Source organism: Perognathus longimembris, chromosome 17, assembly GCF_023159225.1.
Source record: "Perognathus longimembris pacificus isolate PPM17 chromosome 17, ASM2315922v1, whole genome shotgun sequence".
NCBI classification, from domain to species: Eukaryota; Metazoa; Chordata; class Mammalia; order Rodentia; family Heteromyidae; genus Perognathus; species Perognathus longimembris.
The window spans coordinates 3,255,137-3,273,695 of NC_063177.1; the positions used below are offsets into that span (position 1 = coordinate 3,255,137).

General features: G+C 46.5%; 1 protein-coding gene across 2 annotated transcripts in view; it reads right to left on the reverse strand.

Annotated features, from left to right (window-relative positions):
* The window catches only part of Elac2 (elaC ribonuclease Z 2), a 38,248-nt gene extending 21,947 nt beyond the window's left edge, over nt 1–16,301 (reverse strand). For both annotated transcript variants that reach the window (XR_007213809.1, XM_048366671.1), the window contains exons 1-15: nt 16,036–16,301; nt 15,161–15,211; nt 14,965–15,035; nt 14,003–14,067; nt 12,861–12,918; nt 12,541–12,609; nt 11,678–11,803; nt 9,584–9,642; nt 7,515–7,573; nt 7,352–7,424; nt 6,346–6,458; nt 4,970–5,065; nt 3,511–3,649; nt 3,342–3,427; nt 1,695–1,813 (exon numbers count right to left, since the gene is read on the reverse strand). Coding sequence is in view for 1 of the 2 variants with exons in the window: in XM_048366671.1 (XP_048222628.1) it covers nt 1,695–1,813; nt 3,342–3,427; nt 3,511–3,649; nt 4,970–5,065; nt 6,346–6,458; nt 7,352–7,424; nt 7,515–7,573; nt 9,584–9,642; nt 11,678–11,803; nt 12,541–12,609; nt 12,861–12,918; nt 14,003–14,067; nt 14,965–15,035; nt 15,161–15,211; nt 16,036–16,262 (1,411 nt within the window). In the remaining variant the exon portion in view is untranslated. The remainder of the gene's footprint in view (nt 1–1,694; nt 1,814–3,341; nt 3,428–3,510; nt 3,650–4,969; nt 5,066–6,345; nt 6,459–7,351; nt 7,425–7,514; nt 7,574–9,583; nt 9,643–11,677; nt 11,804–12,540; nt 12,610–12,860; nt 12,919–14,002; nt 14,068–14,964; nt 15,036–15,160; nt 15,212–16,035) is intronic.
* Between the last annotated feature and the right edge of the window lie 2,258 nt (nt 16,302–18,559).

An 18,559-nucleotide genomic window follows, 5' to 3' on the forward strand; every position in this document is an offset into this window, starting at 1 on the left:
GTATGTAAAATTACCTATATCTTTAGGCCTAAAGCAACCCAGCGTTTGGTTGACAGGTAGGTGAGCAATACAGTGAAGCCGGGCTGTGCAAAGGGGCCCTGATGTGCCCTGGCTCCTGTCTTCACCCTCCCTCTTCAACCCTGTGACACAAGCAGGCTCTCGGTGAGAAAAAGGCATCTGGGAGGAGAAGCCAATACATCCTTCCTTCTTCTTTTAAACAGTCTCTATTCTTTTTTTGTATGTGCCAGTACTGGAGCTTGAAGGCTCTTAAATCTCTTTGCTCAAGGCCAGTACTCTATACTTGAATCCACTTCAGGCATTTTTGTTGGTTAACTGGAGGTAAGAGTCTTAAAGACTTTCAAGCATAAGGCTTTGCTTTGAGCCTTGAGCCTCCACATCTCAGCCTCCTGAGAAGCTATTGGTACAGGCATGTGCCACCAGCACCTGGCCTCTAATTTTTTTAAATGAAGAAATGTTCTGAATGGCCATTTGTTCCCTGGGTGGGGCATCTGCCTGACATCCTGCTTTTTCTGTAAGACCACACACTTCACATCTAAACATCCTCAAAACCCTGCAGGGTGGGGGCTGGGGGACTCCTAGGATATAAGAAGGGGCCAGGCAGTAGTCCAACCCAGGGAGATCAGGGGATCCCAAGCCATATCCCCTCCTGAGCTCACTCAGTCCACCAGGCCCTGTCACTTTTACAAATCCCCATGAACCAAGCAGTCTTCAGCACATGCATCAGAACTCTCATCACAAAAGGAGGAAATCAATCCCAGGAAGTGAGCAACACACACAGCAAGACGAAGTGCGGTGCTGGCCACCTGTGGCTTGCCTGGTACCATCCTTCACAGGACCAAATTCTACCCCCATTCTACTCCTGCATCCCCTTTCTAGAACTTTTATTTGGTGAGAAGAGCTCTGAAAGAGGCACAAGTGGACGTCACAAACCCTCTGGCTACTTCTCCTGATGGGTCATGAGAAGCTGATGAGGTGAGTGACTGGGCCAAAACCTCCAAGAACTTTCCCTAGGGCTGGGGATATGGCCTAGTGGCAAGAGTGCCTGCCTCGGATACACGAGGCCCTAGGTTCGATTCCCCAGCACCACATATACGGAAAACGGCCAGAAGCGGCGCTGTGGCTCAAGTGGCAGAGTGCTAGCCTTGAGTGGGAAGAAGCCAGGGACAGAGCTCAGGCCCTGAGTCCAAGGCCCAGGACTGGCGCAAAAAAAAAAAAAAGAACTTTCCCTATGACCTGACCTATGTCAGCACCATGCCACTCAAAGCTCTCCACAGAGCCAGGGGCTGGTGGCTCACACCTATAACCCTTACGACTCAGGAGGCTGAGATTTGAGAATCAGGGTTAAAGCCAGACTGTGCAGAAAAGTGCATGGGACTCTTCACTCCAAATAAGCAGCAAAAAGCCTTAAGTAGAGGTATGTCAGGTGGTAGAGCACCAGTATTAAGCAAAAAAAAGCTAAGTGAGTGCGAAAGGCCCAGAAGAACACCTGAAGTCACAACAAAACATGGGAGTTTTCAGGTCTAGACCATGGCATAGGCCCTGGGATTTTGAAGCCCTTTCAGCACCATTTGAAGGCAGCACTAGAGTTAAGGAAATCTGGTTAAGATGTGCATGTCAACACCCTGGTTACAGTGTGACAGTTCCTGCAAAGTGTCTCCCTGGTCTTGGCTCACCTGCTGGGGCCAGGCTGTCCTGCGTGCTCTTCCTGCACTCCTGCACGCTCTCCTGGAAGTTGGGGAGCTCCAGGGCCTCGGCTATGAATTCTTCAGGGTTGCATGTAATAACAGTGTCCCTGCAGAGAGGGGGCATCTGGGGTGACTAAAGCGCCTGTCTAGTCTCTACAAATACTGGTTATATGCACAGATTTGTCCAGGGAATAAAATGTTCCTTCATAGCAACTGAGAAGGCTATTCCATTGAGACCTGAGATGCTCTATTCTGCCTCTAGATCCTTCCAGCTGAGGCCTAGAATAGTCTATTGTACCTCTGAAACCATCCTCAGCTAAGACCTGGGAAGCTGTATTATACTTCTGGAACCTTCCTCAGGTGAGACCTAGGGACTTCTATTCTGCCTCTGGAACCTTTCTCAGCTAAGTGGATTGTAATGCTGAGAGTTCTGGATATATTTTCCTCTGCACAACCCATCTCAGCCTCAAAGCCTGACAAACAGACCCTGGAAGCTAGGCCACAAAGAATCACTCTCAAATCCAGGTCCACAGCTTGAGGAAAATGCAGACCCTGACTTAGTAACTGCGGGGAACCTAAGCCTACATTTGTAGTAAGTCTGTCTCCAGCAAATGCTGTGTCTCTGGTCCTACCCTCATTGAGCTTTAGACTGGGTACAACCTGGCTGACACTAAAACCACTAAGCACTAACTCTCCAGACCCTAATTTAGTAGGCCTGGGAAGGCCCCAAGAATTACACCTGTCACAAAGCACACACTGAGCCTGTAGGCTGGCGATGGGACATGGCTGTCCAGCAGGAGGCACTGTTGAGTCATACTACTGGAGTCCAAGAGATCTAAAGCTATTCAACCAGGCAGCACATGGTACCCAGTCACTGTCCAGAATAGGATCTACTCTAACTGCTGGCACCTAGTGGCCAGGGCACATCAATGACTGTGCTTTCAGATCTCCAAGAGTAAGTCACAGCTGAGGCGTTCCAGATGGCAATTTATGGTTCTCAGGGCCAAAAGCGGTGTCACACTGTGACCCACTAATCCCACATCTATGAGTTGCCTTCAGGCAAAGGTTCCATTCAAAGATTTGTGTGTAAGTCATTGATTGCTTCATCAAGACAGCAAACAACTGACTTACTAATGAGTAAACATCTCTACCTGAAAATTCAATTAAAATCTTGTTACTAGAGACTAACAATGAAGGAACAGACTGGCAATGTCAACCTACACCCCCAAATATATGCTTTTGAAAATACATCCCCATAGCCACAAATACAAACATAACATGTTATCACACCAGGTGGCAGGATGATAGAAGACTGTCTCACATTTTGTATTTTCTAAGAAATGGAATGGAAAGCAATGAACTCTAACTAGCACTTGTTACCAGGGAAAACAATTTTTAAAAGTGTATGCACTGGCCTTAATTATCCTAGCTCAACCCCAACAAGGCTCAAGCTGTTTCCTTAAATCAATCTGTGTGGCACACAGCCGTTCCTATTCCTATTCATTTATGTACTGTCTGTGGCTCTTGAGACAACATGGTGAGGAAGACTTTCAGAAGCACCCACCCTCCTGCCATTTGTAGGAAAGCTCCCGAGCCCAGGCCTGGATGGAGCCCTCAGCTCAAAACTGCACACACCTCTGCCACTCCCTCCTGGGGCGGAGCTGGTACTTAAGGAGGCATTCACCATGAACCACTGGCACGCTGAGAGTCGGCCTTTCCTCCTGAAAGAGACAGGCACATAGTCCAAGGCCCAAAGAAAAGGACAAGAGCTGATGGATGGATGGGTGCCATTCTGGGACGCTACCTTACTGTGGAAAGTGGTTAGTAGAGGGAAGATGTCCGGGTGGATGAGGTTGAGCTGTGTTTGAATCTTGTGGCTGCGGAGATTATGCACTGACTCACATTTCTCATTCAGGATCAGGTGCTGGGTGTCAGGCCCAAATCTAAGATGAAAGGAGAGAGCAGGCTGATAGGGTCCATCAGGGAATTATTCCATCTCACAGACAGCACGAAGCCCTAGAAGATGGCCACATTAGTCACTTGTCCCCAAGTATCTACTATATGGCCTGACATGATCTTGCTGCTTCTGTCTCAAAGTTCAGGGTTCTCTCCTTAAGGCAACTGCCCTTGGATAAGCTGCTTGAAAAACACATGAGAGAGAACTCAAGCGAAAATAAGGAGATGTTCAGATAAGGATGTGAAATCAACATTTAGTACAGGCTGCAAGAAAAAGGCCTAAGAGGAAAATAGATAAGGTGCATATCATGATTCAAACCCTTAAGGAACAAAAGACAAGAGAACTGAAGAGCGCAAAACAGCCAGGCACAGACAGGCAAGCTGTGGGAGAATGGAAAGATGGAGGGAGATTTGAGTCAAATGTTCAGCAGCTGATAAGAATCCCATGCAGGCCTTTGACTTTGTGAATCCTTTGGTTCTTTTCTATAAAGAGAAAGTTAAAGCAGGTGCTGATGGCTCACACCTGTAATCCTAGCTACTTAGAAGGCTGAGATCTGAGGATCAAGACTCGAAGCCAGCCTGAGGAAAAAAATACTCTTATTTCCAATTAACCACCAAAAAACTTGAAATGGAGCTATGGCTCAAGTGGTAGAGTACCAGCCTAGAGCAACAAAGCTCAGGGACAGTACCCAGTACCAGCACCGAAAAAAAAATTATTGTCTTATTGGTCTTCGTGAAGACTATAGGAAATAATGTTTGAATAAATACCTTTATTAAAAATGAAGTGAAGCAGGGAGTGGCAAAAAGCAACTTAAATCACCACACATCCAAGTTCAACTCTTCCACTGGATGCTGGGCTTGGCCCACGAAGCCATGAGGAAAGAGGACAGGGCGCCCTTCCCAGTTACTGGTTACCAAACTTCCCAACAAGACAAGCTTGCTAGGAAGAAGGAAGGAGACAACGGTACAGCGGGTACCACATGCCAGAGTGTCCAATAAGCAGAAGCTACTACTTTCTATTGGCAAGTCTCTTCTTTAAGATGTACCAGTGGAACGTCAACTAAAAGATACCCCACAAGTATGACAGTTGAAAATGACAAGCAACAGAGCCCTGTACAAGGGGGACATGTGCACACTGCGCCACCTACTGGAGGCTCTTTCCATACTACCACAGAGGAACACTCCCAAAATTCTGCAGGCAAGAATCACAGGTTCACGCAGGCTCGCAGGCTCAAGTGAGGGCAGGCAGACAGCAATATACCCACAAGGGTTACCCTGTGTTCCCTGGACAGGGCAGGGTTTCATACCTCTCCATCCACTGCTGGTATCTGCTGTCTATGATCACAGACTCTGGGGCCATGTGGACCACCAAGGCCGTAGGGGCGTCAGGGTTTCTCTGGTACCTGGGAGGAACAAGGAAGATTAGCGTTGTTCTTTATATGATAAAGACTCAGAACACTTACAAATGGAGATTGTGCAGCTGGGAAGGGGATCTCAGTGCTACATCACACCTTGGTCTCCAAGAAGCTCCCAGGAGGGCCAGGGTGCTGCCTTTGTACCCCTCCATGGAGTTTCTCAATTAGACAAGCCTGCTTTGGGTATCTGGTCTACCTGGCTCAGCCTTTCCACGTCACCCTGTGGAGTGGACGGAGATGATGTGTGGAGTAAACAGGGAATGGCTGACAAATAACCCACGGCCAGATGCCCTTCCTGTCCCCTCCCTCTAGCTCCTCCATCTCCAATGTGGTGTTTAATTCATCGGTCTCCTTTACCTCTACTCCAAGCCTGGTGTTTGCCTCCAGAGAACCCAAGACACCAGGATAGAATAAGAAAAGTGTCTTCAAATTCTACCATCTAGAGGCAGATGGCTGACTAACATGTTTTGTATCCTTCCAGTTTTGATTTTTTTGAAAAATTTCATGTAGTAGATGTTTTTCCTCTCTACCATAACTGTCCCAGGCAGGGACCTGGCTCTCATGACATCTTAGCAACGTCAGTAGCTTTGTGCTCAGAGCCTGACTGGAACACACAAAGTATTTGCCGCCAGGCTACCTCACCCAGTAAAGACTCCCAGTATGCCAATGTAGAAGAGATACAGCAGCCCAAAAGAATTTGTCTATGTAGAATGGAACAGTAAGTGAAAAAAATAGGTAAGGAAAAATTTAGGACAGGAGAAATAGAGAGACGCCATCAAGAATGGGAGGAAATTTAAAGCACAGACATGTAGGTCATGTGACCTAGAATTAAAGCTAAATTGAAAAACATCTCATGCAGGACAAAACAGGCTTGAAAGGTGTCCCCATCTGAGATTCTGTCCCTAAACACAGACTCTTAAAGCACATGGCATCATACCACTGGACTCCAGGAGGCTAAGTGGAGGTAAGTCAGGAAAGATCATATAGGTAAAATAATCCCAACAATGACAACTCCAGGTTCTACAATTTGTTGGAGACTTTAAGGCCTTAGTGTTTCTGGACTTGAATTTTTTCTAACTTCACTTTCAGGCAATATTATACCACAGAGCATGCTAATCACCAACTACAAAGTAAAGAGTGCCAGTAGGATGGACGAGCATTTCCAAACCAAGGACACGCTCTCTTCCCCAGAATGGTCATTCCACTCAGCGTAGGTGTCCTGAGCTGTGGCTGTGGTTTTCCTTCCACCTGCATGCCCTCTCCTTTACCTCTTGAAGGTGTCATTCTCACAGATGGGCTGGATGAAGCCTTCATCTGGACATTCGACCACAATAAATGCAAGGCCAGGATCTGGTGGTGTACACAGTTCTTCAGCCAGAATCTGCAAAACCAAATAAACCAGTTTGCGGGGTTCATGACATGCTTCCAAACCAGTCAAAGCATAGCATCAAAAACAAATGGATTCAAGGCATCTGCAAACATCACACACCCTGTAGCCAACTACACAGGGCAAGAGACCAGAACGAAGGGTCTCTATATGAACTTCCTGCTGTGTGTTGAAAGAAGCAGACAAGTGGGAAAATAGCTCAATCCTGCAGTGACAAAAACAGAGGCTTATCATTTAAGGGTTGGTTTTTGTTTTTTAATACCAGAAAAAATGTCTTGATAAAGAATGTCGTGATAATCCTTGGGGCCATGGACCCAAACAAAGCCCATTCATATGGCAAGTTTTGGACACTGCCCTGAGCTCACATGAGGACAAGAATCCATCCTTGCAGGACTACCAGATCCTTAACAATCTACAGAAATGTCCAGACACAGCAATGATGACAGGCTATGCAGATGGATAGGAGCTCCATTGTGGGATTTGTGAAAGAATTTCATACTAGCCCACTTCCTTCAAAAGTTGTATCTGGAACAGCTCATGCCTGTCTGTAATCCCAGCTACTCTGGAGGCTGAGATCTAAGGTTCACAGTTCAAAGATAGCCAGGGTAGAAAAGTCTGTGAGATTCTTATTTCCTATTAAACACTAAAAAGCCAATGGTGGAGCTGTGGCTCAAGTGGTAGGACACTAGCTTTAAGTACAAAAGATTAGAGACAGCACCCAGGTCCCAAGTTCAAGCCCCAGGAACAGTACCAAAAAAAAAGTAGAGTCCAAGCCCCAGTGCTGGCACACACCAACAAGTTGTATCTGAAGCCCTGTTAGCCAGGGGCTCCACCCAGAGGTGCGGTCCACTTGCAACTGCAGAGTCATCATGGGAACCAAGTCTTACCTCCCGTCCTTCATGAATAACACTCTTCCCGTCCTTGACAGCAGCAATGATGGGGGCGATGGCAGCTGTCCCCCTAAAATCAAGAGCAGGCGCACCGTGAGAGGTGAGGTCTAGGAGCACGGGGACCCGCCCTGCCACCAGCCCTACCTCACCCACCACTCACACGGGGAGGCCCAGCTCCTTCGCTTTGAGCACCAGGAAGTTCCCTTTCTTCATGTGAAGCTGAAACACACACGTTGTTGAACACAAATGTAAATTAAGTGGCTGATGAAGAAGCTTGGTTTAATCGCTTCATTAGAAGTGCATCTATTTTTTAATTAAGGGTGTTTTCTTTGATAAAATGCATTTTATTGTTTTCAGAAAGCATTTTGATATTCTGAGGATGTTTATTTTGAAATGCTTTAGAACTGAGACCTGAATGACTTTAAAACAGTGCTATATTCCCCAACATTATCTTGCTATATATTTAAATAAATGTAACCCTTTGCTGCATCCACGTTAACGATTAGCATCTTTACATATCCATATCCTTTGGAAGAAACACTGATACGTGGGTTCTATATTTTCCTATATTCGCCAACTGCTAAAGAAACATCACCAAAACACGGCCTAACTGGCAATGACCAGCTAAACTGCACAACATGGCATTCCAGGTGGTGGTAAAAAGAAAAGCATGTTTTGAATATTTGTCAGTGTGGTGGTATTGCTGTTCCATAGAGAAAAATTACAGTAACCGATTCTTTTTATATATTTTTTCCAGTCCTGGGCCTTGGACTCAGGGCCTGAGCACTGTCCCTGGCTACTTTTTGCTCAAGGATAGCACTCTGCCACTTGAGCCACAGTGCCACTTCTGGCCATTTTCTATATATGTGGTGCTGGGGAATCGAACCCAAGGCTTTATGGATACGAGGCAAGCACTCTTGCCACTATGCCATATTCCCAGTCCCAGTAACCAATTCTTAAACTGCTCTTACAGCAGATGGCAAATAGCCATCCCAGCATAAAACCACTCCGACCACCACTCTCTTGCTAATCTCCTGTCTGACATTTTTGAGACCTACATATTTTACACACAATGATCAAAGCAAGTCAAAAACAGCCTCAGTGGGGCTGGGAATATGGCCCAGTGGCAAGAGTGCTTGCCTCGTATACATGAGGCCCTGGGTTTGATTCCTCAGCACCACATATACAGAAAATGGCCAGAAGGGATGCTGTGGCTCAAGTGGCAGAGTGCTAGCCTTGAGCAAAAAAGAAGCCAGGGACAGTGCTCAGGCCCTGAGTTCACGGCCTAGGACTGGCAAAAAAAACCAAAACAAAACAAAACAAAAATCAGCCTCAGATATTAACAAGTCTCTGCTGAATTATATCTAATGTTTGCTTTCTTGTTTAAACCTTGATGAACTGTTAAGTGTTTACTCTTAATTTTCATGAACAAGTAACTCTTGGGATCAAGTCTCAAATTTGATCCCAATGTCTCATCATCAGGATTCTAGACTTCTCCATCTTAAAAAAATAGTCAGAGGAAGGACTGTAGTCTCACTCTATGCACACCACGTCACAGAGAAAGGACTGCAGCCTCACTGTGTGTATGCACAACCCACGTCACACAGAGGAGAGACTGCAGCCTCCTCGTGTGCACCCCATGTTACACAGAAGAAAGGACTGTAGCCTCACTCTGTGCACCCCACATCGCACAGAGGAAGGACTGCAACCTCACTGTGTGCACACATCACACAGAGGAAGACTGCAGGCTCACTGTGTGCATGTCACATAATACACAGATGGCAGCCTCAGCAGAAGGACTACAGATAGTATAAGGAAATAAAGTTGATGAATGAAGACCCAAATGACAGGAAGAAAACACAAGAGTTGCCATCGGCTACTTCTGTGTTCTATGAGGACCAACCACAAACTAGTGCACAATCATCCACAAGCTGACACAGGACTGGCAGGAAATCAGAACGGATAGAGCAATATCCTATTCCCTTATCCTCATCATCCCACCCTGTACCCAATGCTGCCTCTGGTAATTGCTGCTATTGCGCTGAGATGGATGTTGTTAGGCTCTAATGTTGCTGATGTCATAAAGAATTCAACTTGCTTCTTGGCACAGGTGAATTTAGAAATCAGGATTTTGAAATTTCTGCAGTGGTTCCCAAAGATTCAGAGCAGGCCATGGGTAGCCACCTGCCACACATGCCCCCCCAGTGCTGGGGTTGGACAGCCTCTTACCTGACAGATAAACGCTACCACCAAGGAAGGGTCCCTGCCACCTGCTGCCCGGCTGACACCTGCAGAAAAACACATTTGATCAAACAAGGTGTGAAGGCTGCACGGGAATTAGCTTGAGAAGGAATTTTACTTCGTGTGTTAAGTGGACGTGACCATCAGCATCCCACCACAAAGGCTGAGAGACCCTGCTGCTCCCAACACACTCTTTATATATGTACATATGCTGGGTTTCAGGAAATCATGTAGAATACAAAATTCCAACCACAATCACAAGAAAAAAAAATTTAGTGGCCTACATATTTAATAGTGAAGAGAGAAAATAACTGATTTACTTTATGTAAGAGAACATTCAAAGCAAAACAAAAGCTAAAAGGTCAGCAGGGAAATGTGGTGTCCTCTTTATCCTAAGTCATCCAGCAAAGGAGACTACTCAAGGCCTGTCATTTCTTAGCCATCAGACAGACAGACTACAGACAGGAGGGAACTGGTCCAGCCCTGGGAAACAGAATCCTGCAGCAATCCACAGCTCATCCTGAACTTTCAATAGTTTTCCAGTATGTTATTTTAGTTTTGGGGTTTTGTTTTGTTTGTTTGTTTTGCCAGTCCTGGGGCTTAGACTCAGGGCCTTGACCACTGTCCCTGGCTTCTTTTGGTTCAAAGCTAGCCATAGAGTCACTTCCAGCTTTTTCTGTTTATGTGGTGCTGAGGAATCAAACCCAGGGCTTCATTAATACAAGGCAAGCCATATTCCCAGCCACAGTAAGTTGTTATTATGAAGGAAAAGGGGGCCAATCCATTCACTGAATGGACTGTTCCGTGGGCTTAGTTGTTTAACTTTCTGCATTATTGAAAGATGAACTTGACTAATGCTCAATGAATGAAAATGTACAAAAGCCCTCTGAACAAGTAGGGTGTGCCAGGCCCTGCGCTCCTCCAGGCAAGCTGGACATGTGTTCCAGAGCCTCAGAGCTGTCAGTGGCAAGTTCTGTCACTTTTGAGGGCATATTTCCACTCTCAACCCAGACCCAGGCATGTATGCCAAGAAAAAGCCTGTGCTTACAAACAGTTTCCCTACAGTGCTGATTCAGACTCTGGGCATTCAATAAGAGACCTATATTAGGGAAGTAAATTAGACACTGAAAGGCAAATAATGTATCCTTGACTTACATGTAAAACCACACAGAATCCAAAGTATCAGTACAACAGAAACAAAGCATAAAAAAGTTACCAGAGTGTGTATGAGGGGAGGGTGAGGAGGGAGAGTATACATGTGTATTAGGGAAGATGTTACTCAAGCAATACAAAGTTTCAGCTAGGCTTCCAATAACTTTTAGTCATCTACTGCTTGTGCTACATAAAGTGATCACAATTAATAGTAGTATTTGTTTCAAACTTGCCTGCCAGGAACAAGGTCCTGCCTTAGATCCCCAGGCAAGAGGGAGGGAGTGGGGGAAGAATGCTTTAAAAAGACTGATTGAGAGGCTGGGAATATGGCCTAGTGGTAGAGTGCTTGCTTCGTATACATACATGAAGCCCTGGATTTGATTCCTCAGCACCACATATATTGAAAATGGCCAGAAGTGGCACTGTGGCTCAAGTGGCAAAGTGCTAGCCTTGAACAAAAAAGAAGCCAGGGACAGTGCTCAGGCCCTGAGTTCATGGCCCAGGACTGGCAAAAAAATAAAAATAAATTGATTGATTCATTATTTATAAACTTCTGGTTCTGGGGCTTAAACTCAAGGTCTAGCAGTCTTGCTGAGGTTTATCCCTGAAGCCTGGCACTCTACCACCTGAGCCACAGCTATACTTCTGGCTTTTTGCTGATTAATTGGAGATAAGTGTCTCATGGATTTGTCTGCCTGGGCTGGCTTCAAATCTTGATCCTCACATTTTAGCCCCTTGTATAGTTAGGCTTAAAAAAATAAATTGTTAACATTTTACCCCCAAATATAATATGTTGGTGGGGTGATAGCTATAATGATCTTGACAAAATCTTTCTGCATAGACCAGAACATCTTGTTGTACTCCAAAATATGCACAATTACTATTTGCTAATGAAAGATAAATTAATCTGGAAAAGGCAGTTATTTGTACCATTGCCCTCTGGAAGGTGCTGCACACGCTGGTTTGCTTCAGAGTCTGGAGACCGTTCAGGGCTGCGTCTGTAGAGAGGCCTTTCTGGGCTCTGTGACATGGGGTCTTCTGCACACCTCCGCTCACCTGGGCAGCACAAACTCCCGTCACATTACACACAGCACATCCACCCAAGCAAACTGGCTTATCCCTACAGGACCCATACTTGCAAAAACCCAAAAGTGGAGCTATGGCTCAAATGGCAGACTACCAGCCCTTAGTGAATAAGCAAAGATGGCACCCAGGCCTTGAGTTAAAGCCCCAGTATGGCACAAAAATAAAACCTCCAAAAAGAGCTGGGCACTAGTGGCTCATGCCTGTAATCCTAACTACTCAGGACGCTGAGATCTGAGGATCATGATTTGAAGCCAGCTGGGACAGGAAAGTCTGTGAGATTCTTATCTTCACCAGAAAACTGGTAGTGGCGCTGTGACTCAAAGTGGTAAGGTACTAGCCTTAAGCAAAAGAGCTCATGAACAATGCCCAGACCCTGAGCTCAAGCCCCAGAACCAACCACCACCAACAAACAAACAAACAACACAGTACTTAGGTACTTCCATCTGTTCCCAACAACCCCAAAGCAATCAATGTTGAAATCTGACTGCACTATATTTTCTGCTAACCCTTGAATACATAATATCCCACAACTCAATCACTACCATAATACTTAAGTTCAACATCTATTCCCAGGAGGATCAGCTCCTGAAGGGCGAGAACCACATCTCAGTTTCACAGCTAACCATCCCAACCATGAAGCTCAGTTTCCACAGTAGTTCCCAGTTCACTGGCAGCTGCCACCCTGGCATTCTGGCAGGCACACTCACTGTGTATGGGGACCTGGTGAACCGTCATGGTCTCATCCTTGTAGTCCGGAGTGGAGTGCGGCCGTACAGCTACAAGGCAATCAGGAGAAATGTGCAAGTCAGGAGAAACACATTAGTGAAATGTATACAAAGGAAACTTCCCAAACCATCAAACTCAGCAACTGAACTGGCTCAGTATTGTAGTGGGAATCTGTCAATAAAATCAGAATCCATCTCACATCAAGGAAGCATTTGATTATAAGCTTTGATTTAAGCTAGCCTCTAGTAGTTCCTAACTGGAAAAGCAGGGCCTATAAGAGAAAGAAGTACCGGATACATACCCAGGTCTATTCCTTTCAAAGGACCTGAAAATATTTTGATTGCTTCTAGGTATTTTTCCTGAAAATAAATAAATAAATAAAATATAAGAAAATAAGCAGATTACCATTAAATACAGAAACCAACATATATTCAAACATGTTAGCAGACTCAAGGACTATTAACATGAAGCAAACACTTTATTAGTGTTTCAAACTTTAAACTTCAATATACAAACAGTTATTGTATCTACTACCTATTAGATTCCTAGGGTTAGCAGGGCAAAAGAAACCAAAAAAGACAACAATTAACCGTCACTCTGCAAGAGAAATGAAAACTGCAGAGGAAGTAAAGGTTTAGTAAAGACCCCTCAGGGAGGAGAGGAAAGAGCAAGATCTCACATTTAAACAAAAGCTCTGAGAGGGGCAGGTGTTCTCGAGGGACAGTGGGTCAGTCCACCCTGTAGCTAACTGAAGCATGGTGTAAACACAGAACTAGTAAGGGCCTGGGTCTATGGGACTTGGAGACCATATCAAGGTAAGTGGATTGGATTCCAATGGAGAGCCCTAAAGCATTTGAGGCTGGGAATGGATGCCTGCACTTATGTCTTTTCTCAAAACAGGTCATTCTGACTGCTTGTGATGGGCAGTTTATACAAGTGGCAGACAGGTCACAATGGCCTCAAGGAGATGGAAACAAATGGATGGACTCAGACATTAGGATAGAGTTAACAAGACTTGATGCCTGGTATGAAGATGTCAGAAATGTAATGAAGCTATCATACAAGCCCTGGGTGTGGCTCAAGAGGTAGAGTACTAACCTAGGACACCTGAGGCCCTGATTTCAGTTTTCATTACCATAAATAGGTAATGCTGTCACTCATGAAGTACTTGTTACCAAATATCCAGTAATTTGATATTTAGCACTTTACATGTCATCTCACTGGATCTTTTTTGGAACAGCCATTTTACAGATAAAGCACCTAAGTAGATAAAGCCCACAACTAGATTTGAGCTCCAGTTTGCTGGATTTGAAAAGTATTTATTCCGTGAAGGTATGTCTGGAGGACATATGTCTGATTTGCCAAAAAAAAAAAGGAAAATTCTTGTGATTCACAATAAAAGAGGAGGAACAGGCTTTTCTGGGTGAGTTGGAGGGGACTCACCAGTTGTGGAGGTCCAGAGAGCACGCACTTCGGAAGCCCTGTTTCCTTCAAAGTAAGAATCATTCCTACAAAGGAGGAATAAAGTCAGATCCTTCATCACTGACTTGCAGCGGCTTCAGGCAGCAGCACTGCTGACCTCTCTGGTCACTCATCTATGTTTCCCCATTCCGGCTTCAGACCAGTGGTGAGATCAGGCTTGCAAGCAGAAATGACGTTAGCAAGAGCAAGGGTCACTCGTGATTTCCCACAGGCTCCTGCAAGGGGCAGCAGTGACGACAAGGTTGAGGTCCTGATGTCCCTGACACGCAAAACTCAAGTAGGTGCCTATTCTCAAAGTTGTGCAAGTAAAGGACAGACTCTCAAAAACAAAACAAACAAACAAACAAAAAAAGGACAGACTCTCTTACACTTTGCACCCCAAGTACCTCATGCCCCATCTCAGCTCTGAACATAGGGACCTACCGGGCTCCTTCCTATTCATATCAACATGCCTACAAAACCCAGCTGCAACAAGCTTGACTTGCCCAATTCATGGGGAGAAATAATGCATGGCTATGTATGGTTGCTGACAGGATTCTTGAGAAACTCACTGCCTTTTCTTTTAAAATTCTTACTATGTACAAATGGGGTTACGATTCCCTAAGTCAGGTTGTGAGTACAATGCTTCTTGGTCGATATCACCCCTTCCTTCATTCTTCCCCATTGACTTTAGTCCACCACCACTGACACAATCCAGCTAATTCTGGCCTGGCAGTCCAAGAAACCAAGTGGATAGCCACACATGGAGGCAAAATCTGCTCTTCTGAGTCCAGTAATGATGTGGCCTACCACAGCTTCCTAGACTGGCATACAAAAAATTAAAAAATTCCTGCTCCCTTGGAGTCAGAAGAGGGTCTAAACAAGAAAAAGATGGATTAAGACCCCCACTTTGTGGGCTCTGCCTTTGAAAAGACTATACTCACCACACAAGCCCCCAACATTAGCCCAGTGCATTCGGGTCATGAATATGTTGTCCAAGCGAGCAACTTTCAGTCTAGAAAAGAGAAAACCATTTACAGCAGGATGAATGGGACTACTTCTGCTATTAAAACACAACTGCCTCCTACCCCACCTTTCCAACCCCATAATCATCTCTACCCCAAAAGCAAACTGACTCACTTGTGTTCCTGCATGAGTCTCTGGACACCTTCTCCACAATTGAAGAGATACCTACAGGATAAACAAGATCATACTCATAAGGGTATATTCTGTAAGATCTCTAACACTGCTTAGGGCCAGTGGCTCACACCTGTAATAATCCTAGCTACTTGCCAGGATGAGCTCTGACAAAAGTGGTTTAAATCCTGCCTGGTAGGAAAGCCCATGGGATGATCATCTTGAATTAACCACCAACACTCTGGAAGTGGAGCTGTGGCTCCACTGGAGCCTGGAATGGGAAAGCTAAGAGACAGTGAGTTCAAGCCCCCCCACCCAAAGCAATCTCTAAAACCTATTTTACTGTAGCCTCACTCAAGCAAACAACCCAAACCAATGAGGATGTACTAACTGGGCAGCATCTCTGGTATTAAGCTAAGAGGCTCTCAATACTACTCAGAAGAGGTGGGGAAGGGGTGAACCTGTACCGGCTAGTGAGAGTGGGAGTGAGATAAGGCCTCGTCCACCCACCCCACTCAGCCATGAGGGCCCGACTTTGGGGTGCATGGAGGGAGGGTGCCGCTCAGCGAGCCAAGAGTCATGAGAAGAGGATGCTCACACCCGGGTCGAAATCTCTTCGTTGGGACCCTGCGGACCACCCTATGTAAGGAATCGCAAACCTCCGGACTTAACTGCGCTAGCAATGACAACCACCCGGGGGGGAACTGCGGTGCTGGAGGCCGCTTAGCACCTAAGACCCTGAGGGCTGGGGGATGGAGGGAGAGATGGAGTTGGAGAGAGGGGAAGGAGTGGAAGCCGAGGGAGGGGAGCGGGCTCGGGATGGATGGCTGGGGGGGGTGGAGAGATGGGGGGTAGAGGACGGAGGGCAGCGGACTGACCGGTTGTACTCTGAGAAGACATAGAGAGCAGGGCTCACGTCCCGGCCGCCGGCGGCCGCCACTTGCAGATACACGGTGTTGGGGGCCCCGGGCTCCCATGACGCGCCCCTTTTCTCCCGTGTGCGCAGGTGTCGAAGTGGGTCTTTGGGGGGCCGCTGGCGGCGGGCGGGCCCCTGTGACATGGCGCGCCCAGCCCCCGACCGCAGCAGCCAGCGCAGCGCCCACATGCGAACCGTTCAGCCGAGCCCGGGACCCGACCGCATGCGGGCCAGCACCGCCCAGCGCGCAGCTTGGGAGCTGCAGCCAATCAGCGTCCTGAAAAATGAGAGGCCCGCCCCACACGAGGCTACGCGTCCAATAGAAAGGAGCGTGGACGCACCCAGTTTGTCACTTGGCCGCGGCCATAGAGTGGATACTGGCTAGAGCGTCACGACAGGCCCCGCCCCTTGCCGTAATTCCGGCTTTTCTAGCGTTAGGGCCCCTCTCCCCGCCCCCGGAACTTGTGGGAGTCCTGGGGCGGGACTTCCTTAAGGGAAAGGGAACACCGGAAAAGGATGGGTCCTGGAGTTGAGATTGGAACTCCTCTTCTGCCAGATTGGATACGTTCCTCTGCAAGTCACTTATTCCGGGCATTGCTTTGTTCTTCTTGGGAGGACTTATGTGAGGAGATAAATCATGTGGACCCGTAGTTTAGGAGCATTCGCTAATTTGGTTTCCACAGTCCGTGTGAACATGGGTCTACAGGAATGGTCCTTAGTGACCTTGGAGAGAAGACCAGAAACAAAGCCCGGGCGAGGCTCACATCTGCAGTGTCCGCTGGGAAGGGGCTTAGGATCCTAGGGTGGCGCTGTGAAGCCGGGTTAGGCTGGGAAGCCTTAAGACTCTATCTCCAGTTGGCCCAAGTGGTAAAGTGCCATTCTTGAACAAAAGAAGCTCGGGGACAGCACCTAGACCCAGAGTTCAAACGCCAGGACACCCATTTACCCATTTTCCCCACCAGACACACAGGACAAAAATAAATAAATAAATAAAAGAATAAAAGTTCTGAAGCAAGAAAATGGAAGGAATGTGAGAACCTGAGTAAATATAAGTTTTAGTGTTAAAATTACAACAACTTCTAAACCCTGGTGATGACTCCATGCTAGAGGGCTGCACCCCCACCCATGAGACGAGTTTCTTGTAGTTTGACATTTAAAAATGTAGAGAGCACTTGTTCCCCTCTGTACCTGGGTAACAACCATGGTAACGGACAATAAAAAAAAATGATCATAGTCATAGACTATAGAAATAACCATAATAGTAGTAGAAATGCCATGGTAACTGTCAGGTTGGTTTACTTATGATTGAGTACTTGATTGTTTTAGCCCACTTAAGCCTGCTTAGTGGTAATGGAAAAACTGGTCACAATTGTTAAAATAAAGTTGGTATTAGGTCAGCCTGATCATAATATTCTGCTTCTGTAAACGGCTTGCTTAACCCATTTGTGACTTGCACTAGCCCTCTGCATTAGTGCTATGGGACCACTGTTAGCATTTCTCCAGCCTCAGGTCCTCAGCCCCTCCCACTAGCCCCCAGATCCACCCATACCTAAGGAGCCACTCCTACTCACTACCTACCTACTTCCCCTTTACCCCATGAGAGAAGCTGCCACCTGGATAAGGTACAGACGCCCTCTCCCTCTCCCGTGTCAACTATGGCACAACTAATAAACCTTATGAATCTTCTCCTGTCTGTGATTATCTCTGCATGGTCCCCTGGGATGGCCAGGACATATCCTTTCAACCACCTGTTGTCATTTCCTGACATGGAGGCCAGTTCTTGATATCAAAGCCAAAATAGATAGCTGAAAGGGTAGATAGCCAATAGAAATAGGACAAGACTTGCTTGCTAAATGCTGTCCAATCAAGTATCTGCCAAATTGAAAATACCCTGCCCCAGTTGTAATCACAATAAGAAGCCTGCCCATCTGAGTGTCTGGACCCTCAATCCAGATCCGTTGTCTCGGTGATGCTTGGGAGTCCAGGCTTGAGCTTGCAATAAAGACTCGTGTGTTTGCATTGGTATTGGCTCCTTGGTGGTCGTTGGGGACTGGAAATCTAGGCATAACAGCAGTGCTTCAAATGGCACTGTTACTGAGGAGATACTCAATAAGTGGTGGCCTAAACTAAAATATTCAGCCCATAAACAATATATTTTGAAGTAGAGTGGGGGTTCGCTACAATAAAACAGGGTCCCCCCCAAGAGTCTCCAGCTACAAGATGACAAAAAGACAGATTTATTGGGGAAGTAAAAAGTGAACAAAAAGTGAACCGACCGGCCTTGGTCGCAGCCCGGACTCGGGAGCTGAAACTGCTGACCACATGTGCAGGATCAGGGCCCAGACTCGGGAGCTGGAGCTGCCTGCATGTGTGCAGCCCAGACTCGGGAGCTGGAACCGCGTGTCCATGTGGCCTTCCAGCCTGGTTATAGGCAAACATCACAGACAAACGCCACACGCAGGTGACCAATGAGGATACAACATTTA